Here is a 19,002-nt window from a genome sequence, read left to right on the forward strand (position 1 = left end):
CTTTCCCATAATAACATCTAGGAATACTGGTTTGTTAGGTATAACTTATTTTTGGGATTAATCAATAGATATCCATAATTCTTTTTTAGATTAATAGTGTTTTGTCATAATTTTTACAAGGCATAACAGTAACGGTGGCCCTTGGGCCACCCCTATGCCGCCAACATGTTTATCTTACACACGAAAAGTATACTGAATGATACGTTTCAGATTTTTTAATTTTGATACATTTTTTCTTACCATGTGATGTCAGAATTATTGATTACTTACTAAATAATTAATAAATACGTACTTGATTTCACAATCTTGAAGAGCATTTATTTTATTTGACTGACACCTGTGTTTTATTCCTAACTCTATGGACACAGAACGGTCTACTGTAAGGCCGACCAATCAGGGACAGCCGTCGGACAGTTGACAATTTGACAATTGTAAGATTGTGATTTAACAGTTTTACTTCGATAGATTATAATCTGACGAATAATAATACGTTAAATTGTAAGCAGTATATTACGTTTCACAATTTTTCGACAGTTCACAATCTCGCGAGATAGATTATAATCTTTTTATTTACAATTTTACGGTGACATATATATTAAAATAATATCCGCCGTTTTGCCTGCTCGTATGTAGCACACCCTCACAGTCCGTTACAGTCTGGGCTCCATATAATGGCCCATTTAAATGATAATTTTTCACAGCCGCCCTAAGTCTCAGACACTCTACGATGAATATTCTCCCAGAATCTGTTAAATGAAAAACCATTTTTATTTTACGAGCCATACCGGCAAAGTTATTGAATTTTATGATTGGAAATTAATCTTGGCTTTGTTCCACATATACTAAGGTGAACAGTAAAACAGATTGCCATGCTGCTTATCATCTTGTTCACGTGAAATGTGATTAATGAGATGTCAGATCTATGGTCAGTGACCTACTTCATTAACCTGGTATCAGGGTTCCTATTGAACTGTCATTTATTTATTTATTTATTTTAAAAAGTACAACCACATCACACATATTGAGCTTATTCCATAACTTAACTAGGTATTCTGACTGATATGTGTAACAATAACGGTGTACATAGCACTCACAATAAATAGCACTCACAACATCATGGGTCATCATAGTTCTATGTTATTTACTAGCTTAAAAGATTTTAATACTATGGCTTTGGAATCAGATATGGTTGAGGATAAGAAGCAAAGGCACACTACACTTACACTACACTACACTTATTTATACACTGAGGTATAGGTTAAGCTTTGTTTCCACTAGGCAACAATTGTCGCGCACACCTGACGCTCGAAATGACAACAACAACGACAACGTTGACAACGTTGCCAGCCTAAGCGCAACACGTCTCGCTGCTTGTTGTTTGTTTAGAGATCATCGTTAGTTAAGCATCAATTGTTGTCAAGTAGAGACGTCACGCGCAACAACATAAGTTCCACTGACAACATGTTGTCGACGACAGACGTGTAATAGATGTGTAGACAGAAAAAGTTGTTAAACAAAAGTTCTGCGCTAACTTTCAACATGTTCGGCAACAAGTATACATTAATTCACATTATTTTTGATAGCACCAACTTTTTACTCTCTTACTCTGTTGCGCGCCAAATGTTGTCAAGTGGAAACGCGGCTTTAGGTCAGGGTAAGGTGTAGGTTTACACCTTTTCTGTCAAACTCTGGAAACTTACTCATAACTACCTACTTACGAGCACTACAGAATGTAGAAGTAATTGATTATGTTTACAAAATACCGATTCATTTTTTATTAAAGTCTTGGGAACTAAGAAAGGACGTGCTGATTAATGGTTTCCAACTAAATATATTTCTTTAGAAAATTGATGGAAAAAACCTTCTTTTGATGTGGGGTCGCCGGAAAATGTTATTGGTGGGCAAAAGTGATTTTGCCGATGACTCAGTTGTTAGCTCTATTGCTATGGTGGTATGCCTGTTTGTTCTTATAAGTACGTTGAACTTTTTTCTTCTTTTTTATCTTTTTTTTTTAATATTGATGTGTGTATATTTTAACGTTGTAAATGTATATGTGTGTCGTAGGTTTTACCTAAATAAACTTTTTTTTTTTTTTATTACAGAGGCCCAACTTGTAAACGGAATAAAATACAGACTTACTTACACAAGGTGTTAGTGATACCATATCGAATACTGAGGGGATGATTCAGCCCATGATTCTGAGTTAATCATCATCATCAGCCCATTAACGTCCCCACTGCTGGGGCACGGGCCTTCCCTATGGATGGATAGGGAGATCGGGCCTTAAACCATCACGCGGGCCCAGTGCGGATTGATGGTTATTAACGACTGCTAATGCAGCCGGGACCAACGGCTTAACGTGCCTTCCGAAGCACGGAGGAGCTCGAGATGAAAACTTTTTTTTTGTGGTCTTTTTTTTCTGAGTTAATATCAAGTGGAATTTTCAGTTGCAAAATTAATTATGTTTTTATGTTAATGTAAATGTTAGTTTTCAATGGAAAATACGGACCGACTACGGAAAGTCAAACCATCACCTGTGTAGATGGGGCTTAAAGGAGTCACCATACTGTGAATGTGGTCACCCGGACCAAACCATATCTCACATAGTGAACGAGTGCCCTCTGCACCGGTTCCCAGGTGGTATAGCCGAGCTGCATTCTGTGACGGATGCAGCAGAGACTTGGTTAAGGGAGCTTAAGCTGGATATTTGATCCAAGCAGGATATTTGTCTGCCATACGCAATAATAATAATGGAAAATAATTTTCCGTTCACCAAAAATCTTTGGTTACATCTAGGCACGTCCCTATAAAATATTAACCGTACAAATTTCATTTGAAATTAACTTATAATCATATCTGAATCATCCCTCTCACTATACAGTACGGTGTATTTTTTTTTAATTTTCAGCTCCATCTATCTCCCAATCCAGAAGAACACTCCACTACATAGCTCTAAAAAAGTAAACTCTATTTTACCACAATATGGAAGCGCGCTACTATACAAGCTGAAACCGCAAGCTTAACTTTGGGCTTTTCTCTTTAAATCCAGTAATTTGCATAAAATAATTCTCTACGCCCGACTGAGCAAGGGCGGGTATTCATAGTCTTATGTTTACCTTTTTACCCGGGTATATTTTACCCTCTAGCGCGCTTTCCCCTATCTCTCGTTAGAATAACTGAAGTAGGTACCTATATAGGTAGTGATGTGACGTCTCGAGAGTCAGTCTCGATTAGTGTCTGGCGATAACATTCATTTAATTTTGAAATTGTAAATGTGTTCTGACAGCTGTCAGAAGGTATTGTTTTAGTGGTCGCTTCTGAAAAAGTTGTTTATTGGTATTTTTTATGTGTTGTGGTTTAGTAGCATGGAGAATGCTACACCGACAAGAGCTGTGGCTCTTAAATGATGATGATGTAGTTTAGCAAGACTTTAGTAGTACGTACATAGAGTGAAATTTCCACCTTTCACGACCTTGAATTGATTCTTAACTTGCTCCAATGTGCGTATTGTTTTCAAATAAAAAACTAGATTAGGCTCTTAATAATACAGGTGCGCAAAAGTGGTTTTTTATAGGACTCGTCGAGGGCATAAGTTAGGATAATACAAAGAGAAAATTTAAATCGAAAAAAATCTGACTCGGACGGGACTTGGACCCGCTCTTGTGAATCTTGTCTTGTAATTTTTTTTCTATTTGAATTTTCTCTTTGTGGGTTTCCCTAAGCACGGGTGCTCTAAAAACAAAAATCATTTTAGATCCTGGGAATAAGATATACAGACTGTTAGTGACACCATAACGAATACTGAGGAGGATGATTCAGCTCATGATTTTGAGTTAATATTATATAAACTGCCTATATACGTCCCACTGCTGGGCACAGGCCTCCCCTCAATGAACCGGAGGGGGTATGGAGCATACTCCACCACGCTGCTCCACTGCGGGTTGGTGGAGGTGTTTTTACGGCTAATAGCCGGGACCAACGGCTTAACGTGCCCTCCGAAGCACGGAATCATCTTACTTTTTCGGACAATCAGGTGATTCAAGCCTGAAAAGTCTTTACCAAACAATGGACAGTCTCACAAAGTGATTTCGACAATGTCCCCATCGGGAATCGAACCCGGACCTCCAGATCGTGAGCCTAACGCTCTAACCACTAGACCACGGAGGTTGTTAATATTAAGGGGATTTTTTTCTATAATATAGCTGAATCATCCCCTTTAGTATTCGATACGGTGTTACTAACCAGTCTGTATATTTCCATTCAAAACTGATTCATCTCAGTTGAGTGACTTCAAAAGGTTTAGTACGATCCGCTTTGAACCGGCGTGGGTGTATGAAACGATTGATGAATTTGGAGGAAGCAAGAGAAGTGAAGCAAGAGATGATTGGACACCTAATAAGACACGACGAATTCATTAATAACATCATAGAAGGAAAGCTAGAAGGAAAGAGAGGAAGGGGAAGACCAAGAAGAGCTTACATGGAACAGATTAAAGAAAAGGTTAACGTCGTGTCTTATAGGGAAGTCAAGGAATTGGCCTTTGATAGACTGGAATGGAAAATGCTACACCGACAAGAGCGTGGCTCTTAAATTGATGATGAAGAGAAGTGTGTCCGGATCGAAGCAAATGGAATTCCATTTGCCCTAGTTTCTGCTTACTCCGATGGTAAATAGGCGTGAGTTTATGTATGTATGAGTCAGTTCACTCTTGTTAATACATCACTAAACTGAGGTTGAGAGGCTACATAGTTAGTACGGTGAAAAAAAAGATATGTTCGTGCCAGCTGAACGTACTCAGAGATTGCAACTTTGTAGAGTCGACAAAAAAATAGATTATAAAGTACTTCGTTAGCTAATGAACTTCGAAGAAATAATTATGAAATCTTTTGTTTTGTATCACTTAATATAAGATGAGATGAAAAACGTATTTAATTAGGTCCTTTAAGGTTTTTTATGGTTGTATGTGGAAAAGTTATTATATTATTTACGTATTTTACTTATATTCAAATTCTAAAATATCTTTATTCAGTAGGTAGCAAAGTTACACTTTCGCAAGGTCTCATTCGCCTAAAACTATTGCAGCTTCTACAACCTGTATAGCTGCAAAAAAATCGACTATTATGTAGATGGCCTTTAGGCGGCCCACGGCCTCCGTGGTCCAGTGGTTGAGCGTTAGGCTCACGCTCTGAAGGTCCCGGGTTCGAATCCCGGTGGGGAAATATCACAAAAAAAATACTTTGTGATCCCTAGTTTGCTTAGGACATTACAGGCTGATCACCTGGTTGTCCGAAAGTAAGATGATCCGTTCTTCGGAAGGCACGTTAAGCCGTTGGTCCCGGTCACTATTCATGTAGGTAAGAAGTCGTTACACAAGCCTTGTCTCCTGCCTTTGGCGGCTCATTAGTAACCCTGACACCAAGGTTGATGGGGTTGGTAATCCACCACACAACCAACACGATAAAAAAGAATGAAAAAGCGGCATACGAAAAAAAAATGAGATTTTTGGATGAAGTGTCCGGGGTGTGATTTAGCGGAATATTCCACGTCAAATTCCAATAACCGCGGGAAAAGTTAAAAAAAAAACCGCTCATAGCTTTAGTTTTTTTTTGCTGACGGTACCAGCAAAGGTCAGTGCATTGGGCCGTCTGATAGTATTGTCCGCGATTCGCTACCGGGACTTCTGAAAGGATTGCATTGAAATATAAATATATGGCTGCTATTTTTATTCGTTTCGTTCAAAAGTCTTCGGTAAGGTTTATAAATGTAAGAGAAAATGTATAAAATGTTATATTTCTTTTCACAATAATGGTTCAGCGTGCGAGCCTTGCCTTGCAAGGTTGTAGGTTTGAACTTTTGAGTTTGTTTCCGGTTTCGTATTGTAAATTGAGTAATATTGAGCTATGTGCTTGAAGGTCCTATAGCAAAAATATATTAAAATAATATTATTTACTTATAATAAAAAAACGCATTTTCAGTTTTCTGTGAAAACGGGACAATAGAGAGATTATCACGATGTTGTATTGTAATATTGTATTACAACTGTGCTTTACATTTTCATTTACAAGTTTAAATTGTCTGTTAAAAATAAATCCGTTTTTTTTAAAAAACACTATTCATTTTTCAATCGGCCATTTGCTCACGCTAAGCGGGTTTACAATACCAATATTTGAATAACACGTTCTGTTCGCCGTTTCTGCTCGGCTTGTTCCCCGGAAAGGCCTCGTGGCTGAATGACCGCCGTTTTTAAAGAAAAAACCTTGTAAAAAGGAGAGCCAGTCGATTTCAATCGTTCTCCTCGGACTTTCACGTTTAATTGTGTCTTGGGAGGGGATTGTGTGAGTTTTATGTTTTGTTTCGTTTCTGAATTCAAAAAAATAAAAAATATATATGTTTATTTCAGTAGCTTACAAAGTAATCTATAGATTAGTGCTAAGACCTACTTAGTAGGTATGCAAGATACCCGTGTGGTGGCCTCACTCTTCAAACGTATATCTTTTAACAATAAATAAACAATATAAACGGCCTCCGTGGTCCAGTGGTTGAGCGTTCTGCTCACGATCCAGAGGTCCCGGGTTCAAATCCCGGTGGGGACAAATCATTTTGTTATCCCTAGTTTGGTTAGGACATTGTACGTTAAGCCGTTGGTCCCGGTTACTTACTGATGTAAGTGTGTAGTCGTTACATGAGTCACGTCACGAGACTTTGGCGGCTCAATCATAACCCTGACATCAGGGTTGATGAGGCTGGTCATCCACCTCACAACCCACACGATAGAAGAAGAATAATACGAGCATAAAGTGCGGGCGCGCTTAATTGGTAGTAAGGAAAACAGAGAATGCGTTTAGCTGGGCATCGTTCGTATTTTTTTTATTTATTTATTACTATGATTGATCTATGTTTCTTGCATAAAATTCTTAATGGTCATATACAGTGCGGTGGTCTTCCGGAGTGTTCCTCCCTTTCTGTTCCATCAAGATATCCCCGGAATAAAATTAGTAGGTTATTTTACACGCCCTTTTGTAGAACAAATTTGGGCCAACAGTCACCAACTGTGAGGATGCTTAAGGAGTATAATAATATTAATGCTGGAATTGATGTGGACATATTTCATGACACGTTACACAGTTTCAGGTCTAAAATTATTCGACACTTTTTGAGTTAATATTTTAAGTCTACCACCAAAGTTTATTTGTATGTTTTGATTTAGTTTAGTTTAATTAAGTTTAATTACCTTTCTGCTATTGTTAAATTTGTAAATTAGTTTATGCATTGTGAGTGCTATGTACACCGTTATTGTTACACATGTATCAGTCAGAATACCTAGTTAAGTTATGGAATAAGCTCAATATGTGTGATGTGGTTGTACTTTTTTAAATAAATAAAATAAATAAAATTACTATTAGCTAAAAACATCATCATTACAGGTTTCATAATGCGATAATGATAGCGATATTAGAAAGAAAGAACATCAAAAACAATCACAACAACAAAAATCAATCACAACAATCTTACTTGCGACATAGTAGTTCAAACGCTACTGTCTGAAACTCAGTCAATGAGCATGTGAATATCTAGATTATGTGATATTTCATTTAGTATTTCAATGGCCCTTGTTAATGAACTAAATTTACGCATGTTAGTCCTAGCTACCGGTACCTTAAACAAATCTGCTCTAGGGCCCCGTCGAAGTCTGCTGCCCGGTACCACTATCTTTAATGATTCTAACATGGTGATGTTTCGTATTCGCATTCCTTATTCGAATTTTAAATTTTCCCGCTATTCTAGTAAGTAGGTTTTCATACGCAGCAATCTGGACCACTGATTTATTGTTGGAATGTCACCCAATCGCAGAGTGTCTGGTATGCGACACTCATACGCTCCGTCCAATCACAAGCCGTGTCTGGCTTGCTACACGGCGGTGACGAAATCGACGTCATTGAGAACGACTGAGGCTTTATGGGTCGAAAGATCTGCTCCGAAGCAAAAATCGAATTTATTTAAAAATCCTTAAATATCTTGACGCCGCGAGTGTTACAAATCATCAATGACTGTTTATATAAAGGTGTGGTGTATTTTCACGTGTAAATAACGTAATTGATTCAATCCTCGACTCCTGCTTGTGAGGCACGTGCCCGCCTGGATCCCGCAGCCGAGCTGATGAACGCAGACGCTGGATCGGAGACGTACATATGCTGATCGGGTAAGTTCCCAATATTTCAGTGATTCCCAGACGCTGCAGCCTCTTTACAAAACGTAGCTGCCCCCAAATGTGTATCGACCACGTTGCTGCACATTTTTTTGGTGCCGAAACCCGGGAATTAAGCAAGTTTCCCCGATAGATATGCTTATTTTCCCATGAATATTCTAAATATTACCGACTACACGCATATTTTAACAAAAATATAGTGTATTTCACGAAATTTCTAGTACATTCCATAGTTTTTGTGTACGTAATCACCACCATTATCGACCTTTCGCATTCGACATTCCATTGTCATTCATTCAATTCTATCTTGTTTTTATGAAACAGTTGTATTTTAAAGCATATGAGCAAGAAATTATGTTTTGATACGTATAAAATTGTTACATTTAGCTATTTGGTAGAAATTAAGTATGTTCGGTTTTGTATGAAATCTTTTTACAAATACCTACCGTTTCGTTTGAAAAAATTGACATAAGATTGTTCGGTGTGGTTTGGTAGTAGGCATAACCCGGACGAATTCCGAAGCTGTTCGTTTACTGCTGATCGATACGTACGCACGCACCAACTTTAGTTATTCGTTTTATACATTTTAAACTTAGAACTATACTCGCGTTATAGGTGTTTTACTTGTAGACTTCGTAAACAATTGGAAATCGTTTTTACGTTATTGACTTCTATTCTCCCAATTGTTTTAGTAGCAGATCTTTATACATTTGTACTTATACGAAATATACGCTTTAAAAATGTCTTTTACGTCTAGACGACATTCCAAACCTAAAATGACAAAGGAAAAGGATATTGTTTTCTCTTTACATGACCTACCTGTTTTGCGCCGCAAGCGCACTATCGCGCTAAACCGGTTAAGGAAAATGTATGAGGTGGCCGAGTTAGCTAAAACGGACGAAACACAATTGGAAGCGTTTCTGTCTCATTTCGCGGTCATTAAGAAATTATGTGACAATTTCGAAGAGGCGCATTTTGATATTCTCAGCGTGATCGAGAGCGACCAGGAGGAGCAGGAAGATATAATACGCGAGCAATTCGATAATATTTATTTTAGTATCACGACCATTCATAGGCAATTAATACCTACCGATTCTTCGCCGTCTTCCGCAACCGCTGTAGATCGCCCTTGCGTTCCTAACGTCAAGCTTCCTAAGATAACAATACCTACTTTCGCCGGCTCATTGAAGGCTTGGCCCGAATTCTATGACATTTTTAACTCATTGATACACATGAATGATGCCTTATCGGACACGGAGCGCATGCATTATCTTGTGTCTTCTCTGTCTGGGGATGCCCTCGGTCTTATACGTTCATATCCTGTTCAGGGTACTTTCTACCAAAAGGCATTCCAAACTCTAATCGCGCGATATCAGGATAAGCGTGAACTTGCATTCATGTGCTGGAAAGAAATATTAAACGTTAACTTCAAATGTAATTCTCCTATCGAATTCCGTCGTACACTAGATCTTATTAGTGAGAATTTAAATATTTTAAAAGGATTGAATTTACCTACACAACACTGGGATTTTGTTCTCTGTTATTTAATTTTATCTAAATTGGATTCTAATACTCGTTGTTCATTCGAACAAAAGTACACTACTTCCGAGTTGCCTAAGTATGAAGAATTAATAAAATTCTTAAATTCAAGAAGTGATGCACTTATTCGAGATACACATTTCACGTCGCAAGGCAATACTAGTCGCGTACAATCCCAAGGAAAAATGAACGTAAATATCAATCATAAACCAATTAATAAACAAAACACAACTTCTGTATTTCTTTCCAACACCAATGCGAAGTCTCAGTCGTATAATTCAAAGCAGCCTCAGTCAACCTCCACACCTGTCACACCTTCGCTTCCCGTGTTGAATTGTTCGTTCTGTTCAGGGAATCATTCGATCAACTTGTGTAAAGACTTTGCACAGTTGCCCATCTCTGAGCGAATCGACTATGCTAAAACACATCGATGGTGTTTCAACTGTCTCCGACCGTCTCACAAGGTGACCGATTGTAAATCTATTTTTAACTGTCAAAAGTGTCGTCAACGCCATCACACGCTCCTTCACCAAGAAGCCAGTGTGACTAATCCTTCTTCTCAATCCGCTTCGATTAGTCAGACTACTGAACATGTTCGCGTACTTACGAATATGGGTGAATGTTCCCTGGTGTTACTTTCGACAGCTATCGTTCAACTTCGTGACTCGTCAGGCAACTTTCAATCGTTTCGCGCCCTCATAGATTCTGGAAGCCAAGCTCACTTCATAACCGAACGCGCTGCCTCTCGTTTGGGGGTAGGTTGTACTCCCACTTCTCGGCGGGTTCGGGGTTTAGGTCAATCGTCTTCTGCTGTTACCGGAACAATCAGACTCGAAGTCGGTGCTCAAGGTAAGAGTCTTCTTCATGTTGACGCGCTCACGTTGCCTACCATATGCGGCAAGATGCCAACTACACGTATTGATAAATCTTCGTGGCATCATTTGCAGGGCCTACAGCTTGCTGACCCGGAGTGTCACAAGCCCGGTCCTATCGACCTTCTCCTCGGCGCCGAGGTATTTGCTTCGCTGTTACTGCCCGGTAATATTCGTGGCGATTCTAAGCAGCCCTCTGCCCTCAACTCAGTTTTCGGCTGGCTACTCCTTGGAGGTGTAGGTGGTAAGGAGGAGGAGATTCAATCCTTTTTTGTCAAAAATGACGATCAGTTAAACGCAGATATTAAACGCTTATGGGAGTTAGAAGCTTTCGATACTCCTAAACGTTTAAGTCTTGAAGACGAACGATGTGAGGAGATTTTTGCCTCTCAATATTCTCGTGAATCAACCGGAGGTTACATTGTTTCTTTACCTTTCAAAACCAAGGAGAAGGTTGAAACCTTTCCTGGTTCTCGTGAAATCGCTCTTCGTTGTTTCCACACGATTGAACGAAAACTCGTTAAGAACTCCGACTTGTACCAACAATACAGCGACTTTATGAGGGACTATTTGGATGCAGGTCACATGAGTTTGGTTCCCATTTATGACTTGAGGAAAGGAAAATATTATATTCCTCATCACTGTGTATTACGCCCCGACTCAGCTACGACCAAGCTTCGCGTCGTTTATAATGCTTCTTCAAAAGATGCAAAAGGCATTTCACTTAATGACACTCTCCTCATAGGACCCAAACTTCAATCAAATATTGTCGAAATTCTTCTTAACTTTCGGACTCATTTTGTGGTTTTTACAGCTGACATGCAACAAATGTATAGAATGATTTCAATACACAACGATGACCGTGATTATCAACGTATCTTCTGGCGTTTCAATCCCGATGAACCTGTGCAAGAGTATCAGCTCAACACCGTTACGTATGGCGTGTCTTCCGCTCCCTTCCTCGCATGCCGTACTATCAAGCAACTGATTGCAGACGAAGGTTCAGCGTTTCCTCTCGCCAGCAAAGTTTTATCTTCTGACTTATACATTGACGATATTGTAACCGGATGTGACACCCTCGAGACTGCTTTACAAGCCAAGTCCGAAGTCATCGACTTGCTTCGACGAGGCAAGTTTGAGCTTCGTAAGTGGGCAAGCAACTCACCAGAACTTTTAGCAGATTTACCGCCAAAGCACTGCTTAACCGCTCCTGTCACTCTCGACATAAAGGAGAACCCCACGCTTAAGGTTCTAGGCCTTAAATGGGATCCTCTTCGTGACTGTTTCTTCTTCGCGGTAACCCCGCAAGTCCAGAAATGTACGAAGCGTAACATTCTCAGTGAACTTGCTCGCATTTACGACCCTTTAGGTTTTCTTTCGCCACTGACAATCATTGCAAAAATTCTCGTCCAACGTCTCTGGATTCTTGGTGTAGGGTGGGATGAAGAACCTCCTGAAGATATTGTTAACTTCTGGTATCGTTACCTTGACGAGCTACCTCTTTTGCGATCGTTACAGATCCCTCGATGCGTCACAGTAAAACGAATACAATCATGTGAAATCCATGGCTTTTCCGACAGTTCTGAAACCGGTTACGGAGCGGTTATCTATTTACGTACTATCGACGCTGATGAAAACATTCAAGTCTTCTTTGTGTGCTCGAAGGGTCGTGTGGCTCCTACCAAGTCAACGTCATTACCTCGTCTTGAGTTGTGCGCTGCTGTCCTTCTCGCCGACCTGCTAAAATTAGTAAAGGATTTATACTTACCTGTATTTCCGTGTACCGGTGTGTATGCGTGGTCGGATTCTACCGTTGTGCTTGCGTGGCTTCGATCTCATCCTTCTCGTTGGAAGACTTTCGTTGCGAACCGCGTAAGTCACATTCTCGATGTCGTTCCCGGTGTTCGATGGAGTCACGTGACTTCTGAAGATAATCCAGCGGATGTAGTTTCCCGCGGTCAACTTCCGTCAGCTCTTGCCGATAATTCGCTATGGTGGGCGGGTCCGTCGTGGCTCTCTCAACTTTCTTCTCATTGGCCCTCTCGTTCTGACGAGGTTCCCGACGAAACTGCTCGCGATTGTGAAGAGCGAGCTCCCCGTGCCCTCTTCACACACGATGATTCTTCCGTCTCTTTCATAGACACTTTACTCGACCGCTATTCATCAATTCGTAAAGTTCAACGTATTATTTGCGTGTGGACCAAGTTCATTGAATTTCTTCGTAATAAACGTACACGCTGTTCTGATCTCATTCCTAATCGTACAGAACTTCACAATGCGCTTATGATCGTCGTAAGACACGTTCAATCAATTCATTTCGCTACTGAAATTCGTCAAATTCAGACTAACAGTCTTTTATCTAAACAAATGCGAAAACTGAATCCATTTTTGGACGCCCTCGGAGTTCTTAGGGTGGGCGGGAGACTAGCCCGCTCGGGACTTGAGTTTGAACATAAACACCCCGCTCTACTTCCTCGCCACGCTAGTTTCACTCATCTTATTATCGATGCGTTTCATCGTGAGCATTGTCATCCCGGTGTTAACACGATGCAATATCTTTTGACACAACAATTCTGGATTCTCCACCCTAAACGTGCCATTCGTCATTGTTTGTCAAAGTGTTTGCCATGCTACAAGACGAAACCTACTCCTCTCGAACCGTACATGAGCGATCTTCCTGCTACTCGCGTCAATCAAGTTAAACCGTTTTCTATCGTTGGTACTGACTACGGCGGTCCCTTTCGCATAAAACTTGGAAAGCATCGCGGTGCAAAAATTGGCAAAGCTTATCTGTGTCTGTTCGTGTGCTTCAGCACTAAAGCGTTGCATCTTGAAGTTGTTTCCGACCTCTCGACTGACGCATTTCTTGCCGCGTTACGAAGATTCGTTGGCCGTCGTGGAAGGGTTAATATTATACATTCCGATTGCGGGACCAATTACGTCGGCGCGAGTAATCAACTCAATTCACTCATGAACTCAGCCGCTCAGAGTGAGAACATCGAATTCCGATTCAATCCGCCTTCGAGTCCTCACTTTGGGGGAGTTTGGGAAATACAAATAAAAGCTGTTAAAACGCATCTTTATCGTATCGTTGGTGATCAGGCTCTAACGTTCGAAGAGTTATCTACCCTCTTTGTTCAAATCGAGTCTATGCTTAACTCGCGTCCGCTTTGTCCGTTGAGCTCTGACCCCAACGATTTAAACGTTCTGACACCCGGTCATTTCTTGACCTTAGAACCGTTAACGTCGGTTCCCGATGAAGATTTTACTTCTTTAAACATTAACCGATTAGGCCGCTGGCAATTAATTCAGCGTTTCCAACAAGATTTTTGGAATCGTTGGAAGACTGAATATCTCCAAACTTTAACACAACGCGCTAAGTGGACTAAACATTCGAAACCGTTAGACGTGGGAACAGTCGTTATTCTTAAAACAGAGGATGCTATGCCATTGCATTGGCCTCTAGCACGCGTTCTAAAACTACACACTAGTCCGGACGGCTTGATTCGTATCGCTACTGTGCGTACTGCGAATGGCTCTCTCTTAACGAGACCATTAGCTAAACTTTGTCCATTACCTAACCAAACCGAATAAGTAGTTCGTAATTAATTCGTTAGTTTACACGTTTTTTACTTATCATTATTCGTAAGTAGTTTTAGTTCATATGGTTTCATTAACTGTTTCAACTGCCTTCAGTGGCTTAGTTTTCTAAGATAGAAAATCCACTATGTATTTTGGTGGGCGGGATGTTTCGTATTCGCATTCCTTATTCGAATTTTAAATTTTCCCGCTATTCTAGTAAGTAGGTTTTCATACGCAGCAATCTGGACCACTGATTTATTGTTGGAATGTCACCCAATCGCAGAGTGTCTGGTATGCGACACTCATACGCTCCGTCCAATCACAAGCCGTGTCTGGCTTGCTACACGGCGGTGACGAAATCGACGTCATTGAGAACGACTGAGGCTTTATGGGTCGAAAGATCTGCTCCGAAGCAAAAATCGAATTTATTTAAAAATCCTTAAATATCTTGACGCCGCGAGTGTTACAAATCATCAATGACTGTTTATATAAAGGTGTGGTGTATTTTCACGTGTAAATAACGTAATTGATTCAATCCTCGACTCCTGCTTGTGAGGCACGTGCCCGCCTGGATCCCGCAGCCGAGCTGATGAACGCAGACGCTGGATCGGAGACGTACATATGCTGATCGGGTAAGTTCCCAATATTTCAGTGATTCCCAGACGCTGCAGCCTCTTTACAAAACGTAGCTGCCCCCAAATGTGTATCGACCACGTTGCTGCACAGTGATATTAGTGAGTTTTCCTCGAAAGACTTTAAACACGTATTTCCCCAGAGAAACATCCCGTCGTACCTCTAATTTATAGTAACCTACCATACCGTGTTGCCGTGAACATAACATAAGCTCACGACTATATTCCAATTGGAGTAGTCAGAGGTACATCCATTCCAAGATGAACTAAGTACCCACACCTCACCGAGCTTTCTGTTGGACAAACTTAATAGGTGAGCCGCATCGCCGACTATAATGGTCGAACTGTGTTAGTGATCAATACCACTAATCGTTAATGGCAATCCATTAATGGGGTACAAATCCTGGAAACCATGGGGTTGGTATCAATTATCAAATTTATCCTTTTTTTTTGACGTGACTTATTGTAGATTTTCCGCAGGTGGCATTAACTACTTGGCCGGACAAATGGGGAGCGCTGAAGGCTCTCACCCGGTACAACGTTTAAGACAACAGGCCTGAGGGAGCCCAGTTGGGCGCGAACCTCGGCTCAGGGCGTCGTCTGAGAGGAAAAAATATTTGAAAGAATAAATCGGCTAGTGGGTCGATAGCGATAAGCGCTGATTGAGGGAAGTCGTCGACCACGTCGGCGGGGTCGGTATCGGGGTCCTGAAAATTTATCCATGATTCAAACAAGTTTAAGGTTTAGACCCCAAGCCAGGATTGGAACCCGTAACACTACGATTAAGGCGCGTTTTCTGAACATGGCTATAACGGATTTAACCTTTCACGAAATAATTTTAGAATTTTACGCCTCATTTTTAACGTTCAATGTTATTCCCAATTTTATTTAAGGTCAATGTGGGGAAGACCGGCATACTATTCTAAAATTTGAGTTTGACTAAGTTTATTGAAGAAGATATCATTTGTAGATCAAGTTATATGATCGGGTATGATAGATAATTTACTTGGCTATGTTTATAAGTCTAAATATAAGAGAAAGCGCCGTAATCTTTTGATATACAATGGTTTTTTTAAAACATGCCAAGTAGACGGTCTTCCAATGCAGTGTGAGGCAAGTCCGTCCACAAAAGAAAAAACGCATTATTAGTAAGAAATCGTAGGCCTAGACGTATGAAAATACTTTCAGGTGGTGAACCAGCAATGCCATTCTGATACGTACTTTACCGATTTATGAATAAGGCTTTCATTACACAGATAAATGATTATTTTGTAAAACAAGGCAAGACCGGCATATCTTTGGTGACAGTGGTTGTAAACTTTTCGGCAAATTGTTTACCCGACTGCGGTGAAGCAAAGAGAGGGTTATGCGCTATGTATGTATGTATGTGTGTATACACGTTTGTTCCCTCCCAACCCCTGAAGCACTTATCAGAGTTAAACAAATGAGGTGTCACTAAAAAGCGTCTTGATTGTCTAGTGGTAGACTATGTGACTTACACATATTACTTAATATTAGGTATAAGTCAGTAAGATTTATAATGTGAATACACACAAACACAAAATATTAACAGAATGGGACACAAAATGCTATCTCACTAGTCTTGCATAAAATACGCTCTGCTGTAATAGTTGACAATGTCTGGATTGAGGCAAGATCGGCATATGACGGAGTTCCCTCTCTTAATGTAGACGGTCTTCCGAACTATTATATTTTCTAATTTAAAATTTCACATGGGTATAAATTGTAAATAAAAGCTATATTACTGCATTATGTTTAACGAATATATTAATGGATCAATAAATAACCTAAGTGATCAGAAAAACTTCTGAAAATCCTCCGATTTGCCACTTTTTTTGATCAAAAATCCGCCACTGGCCACTGCATTCTGAAGCGCGAAATGGTAAAAAAAATTGCAGGACCGATATTGTCCAAACTAATCATACTAGCGCTGTCTACGGTTTTTAGTTCGGACTGGCTCTTTAGGGACTGTTTTATAGACAGAGACGTAAGGCGCTAGTTATTCAAATTTAGAAGTTATTTGCAATATACGGTCTTTTAGCCCAGACGGTCTTCCCTACATTGACGTGTCATTTCATGTTCAATCAACTTCAGAAATATTATTGATCGCCGCTTTCAATAAAAGTTGTTTGAACTTATGAATGAATATTGTAATAACAGTTTAAGAGGGAGTTCGCCAGAAATTGGAGGAAATGAAATAAGTACTCAAGAATTAAATGATCGAATAATATTATTTAAGAATTAAACAGAATAAACGGCGTAAAAAATATATTTTACCTAATCCCCCCCCCCCAGGAATTAACTTATAAATCCACCCCTGCCTCAGAATCTAGCAGACGGCCCACAGACCTAAGGAAAGTAAAGATAAACCCAACTCATTTATTCTTTAAAATAATAAAATGTCCGCCAACTGGAAAATTAAAATGTCTTGTTATTTTACGCAAAAGTGGTTCAGTTTTTAAAGGACTCGTCAAGGGCATAAGTTAGAATATTAGATCTTGGGAATAAGATATACAGGGTGTTGTGACACCGTACCGAATACTCATGATTCTGACTTAATATCAAGTGCAATTTCCGTCGGAAAATTCACAAAAAATTTAATGTCTATTTTAAAATTATTTTCAGTTCCATATTTAAACGACGGAAAATTCCACCTGTATTATAAATGAATACTTTATTGGTGTAACAGGAAGCTCGGTGAGGTGTAGGTACTTAGTTAATTTTGCGATGGGTACCTCTGACTACTCCGATTTGGATTTAGCCGTGTCGTCAGACAAGCAGTCGCTTCTGTAAAAAACCTATAGCAACAAGGACCTGTGCTAAAAATCGGACCTGTCGAATCTTTAGGAAGAGGACTCTGCGAAAAACGATTCAATACAATTTGGCCAATGGTCGCGCTGAAAACCTTGATGTGTTCCATAACACTCATTTAAGTTTTGTGAGAAATGTCCTAAAAATACTTAAGTCCAAATTCTAAACTATCTAGTAAGTAATAAGTAAATTCATATTTTTTTATTTTTATTTTATTCTACTTTAATTTCATATTTTATTCATATTTGTTAATTTAGGGTAAATAGAGACTGCTTTGTTAATTTACTTTGTTAATTTAATTTGACTAATTTGTAGATGCTATGTACACTGTAATTGTCATATATATAAGTCTTAATTTTGGTAATTGTCTTAGTTGTTAATGTTTTATATATAATGATGTAGTAGTAGGTACTTAATAAATAAATAAATATATAAAAACGGGTTAACGCTAGAGAGATAGACTAACCTTCATACAACCAATCAGGTACTCCGTTGTACAGGGTATGTGGCGCGCCATTGTCAGTGACCCTGTAGCCAGTAGAGGAGCGCGGCGCGGGCCGGTAGAAGATGTCACAGTCCTTCACGGTGACCAGCCCGTGACCCTTGGGCGTCCACTCCGCCAGCATCAGCTGCGGGCCCTCCGTGATCACGCCGTTGCCTTCGTCAGGCAAAGGCGTCAGCGGGTACGATTCTCTGGAACAAAATTGAGTTGTTAGGAAACACACAGTTTTATTACAAAACGAAGACTAAAAGATAAACCGGGTTTAAAATATAGCCCATGTCACGATGGAAGTGTCGCGGCGGCGGCGCTACTGTCGCAGATTTCTGCATAGAATTAATATGACTAGTCAAATAGTTCATTAAAATCCGTCGACTTCTGTAGAAGCGCGGATTATTATTTTAAACTTAGTTTATCTTGCCTTCGTTTTCTAATAAGGCTAATTTCAATAAGGTATGTTTTAGTAAAATCAACGCACTGACGCGAGGTTCCAAAAAAAAATACAGATAGCGCTGTACAGATTTTGCCTTCGTTTAACCTTCTAACTTCTTAAATAACAGACATATATACATATTTTATCTTTGTTTTTGGGTATAAATGATGACCTTAGTTTTTACACTCGGGGACAACACATCTTCCCTCATTATTATTCTGCTTCTTCTTCTATCGTATGGGTTGTGAGGTGCATTACCAACCACATCAACACTGGTGTCAGGGTGACATAACCTAGCTCAGCCGCTGGTGGGGAGTGGAGAGTTGCCGTTCTGTGCAGTCATGAGCAATATAATGTACCCACTTGAGGACTCTGTCGCACTAACATATTTGACATTTAGTGAGACT

At 39.8% G+C, this 19,002-nt stretch overlaps 1 protein-coding gene across 3 annotated transcripts in view; it reads right to left on the minus strand.

Annotated features, from left to right (window-relative positions):
• LOC126376490 (dipeptidyl aminopeptidase-like protein 6) overlaps positions 1 to 19,002 on the minus strand; it is a 211,034-nt gene that overhangs the window by 34,228 nt on the left and 157,804 nt on the right. For all 3 annotated transcript variants that reach the window (XM_050023913.1, XM_050023914.1, XM_050023912.1), the window contains exon 6: positions 18,130 to 18,356. In XM_050023913.1, coding sequence (XP_049879870.1) covers positions 18,130 to 18,356 — 227 coding nt within the window. The remainder of the gene's footprint in view (positions 1 to 18,129; positions 18,357 to 19,002) is intronic.

Source organism: Pectinophora gossypiella, chromosome 21 (genome assembly GCF_024362695.1).
Source record: "Pectinophora gossypiella chromosome 21, ilPecGoss1.1, whole genome shotgun sequence".
NCBI classification, from domain to species: domain Eukaryota; kingdom Metazoa; phylum Arthropoda; class Insecta; order Lepidoptera; family Gelechiidae; genus Pectinophora; species Pectinophora gossypiella.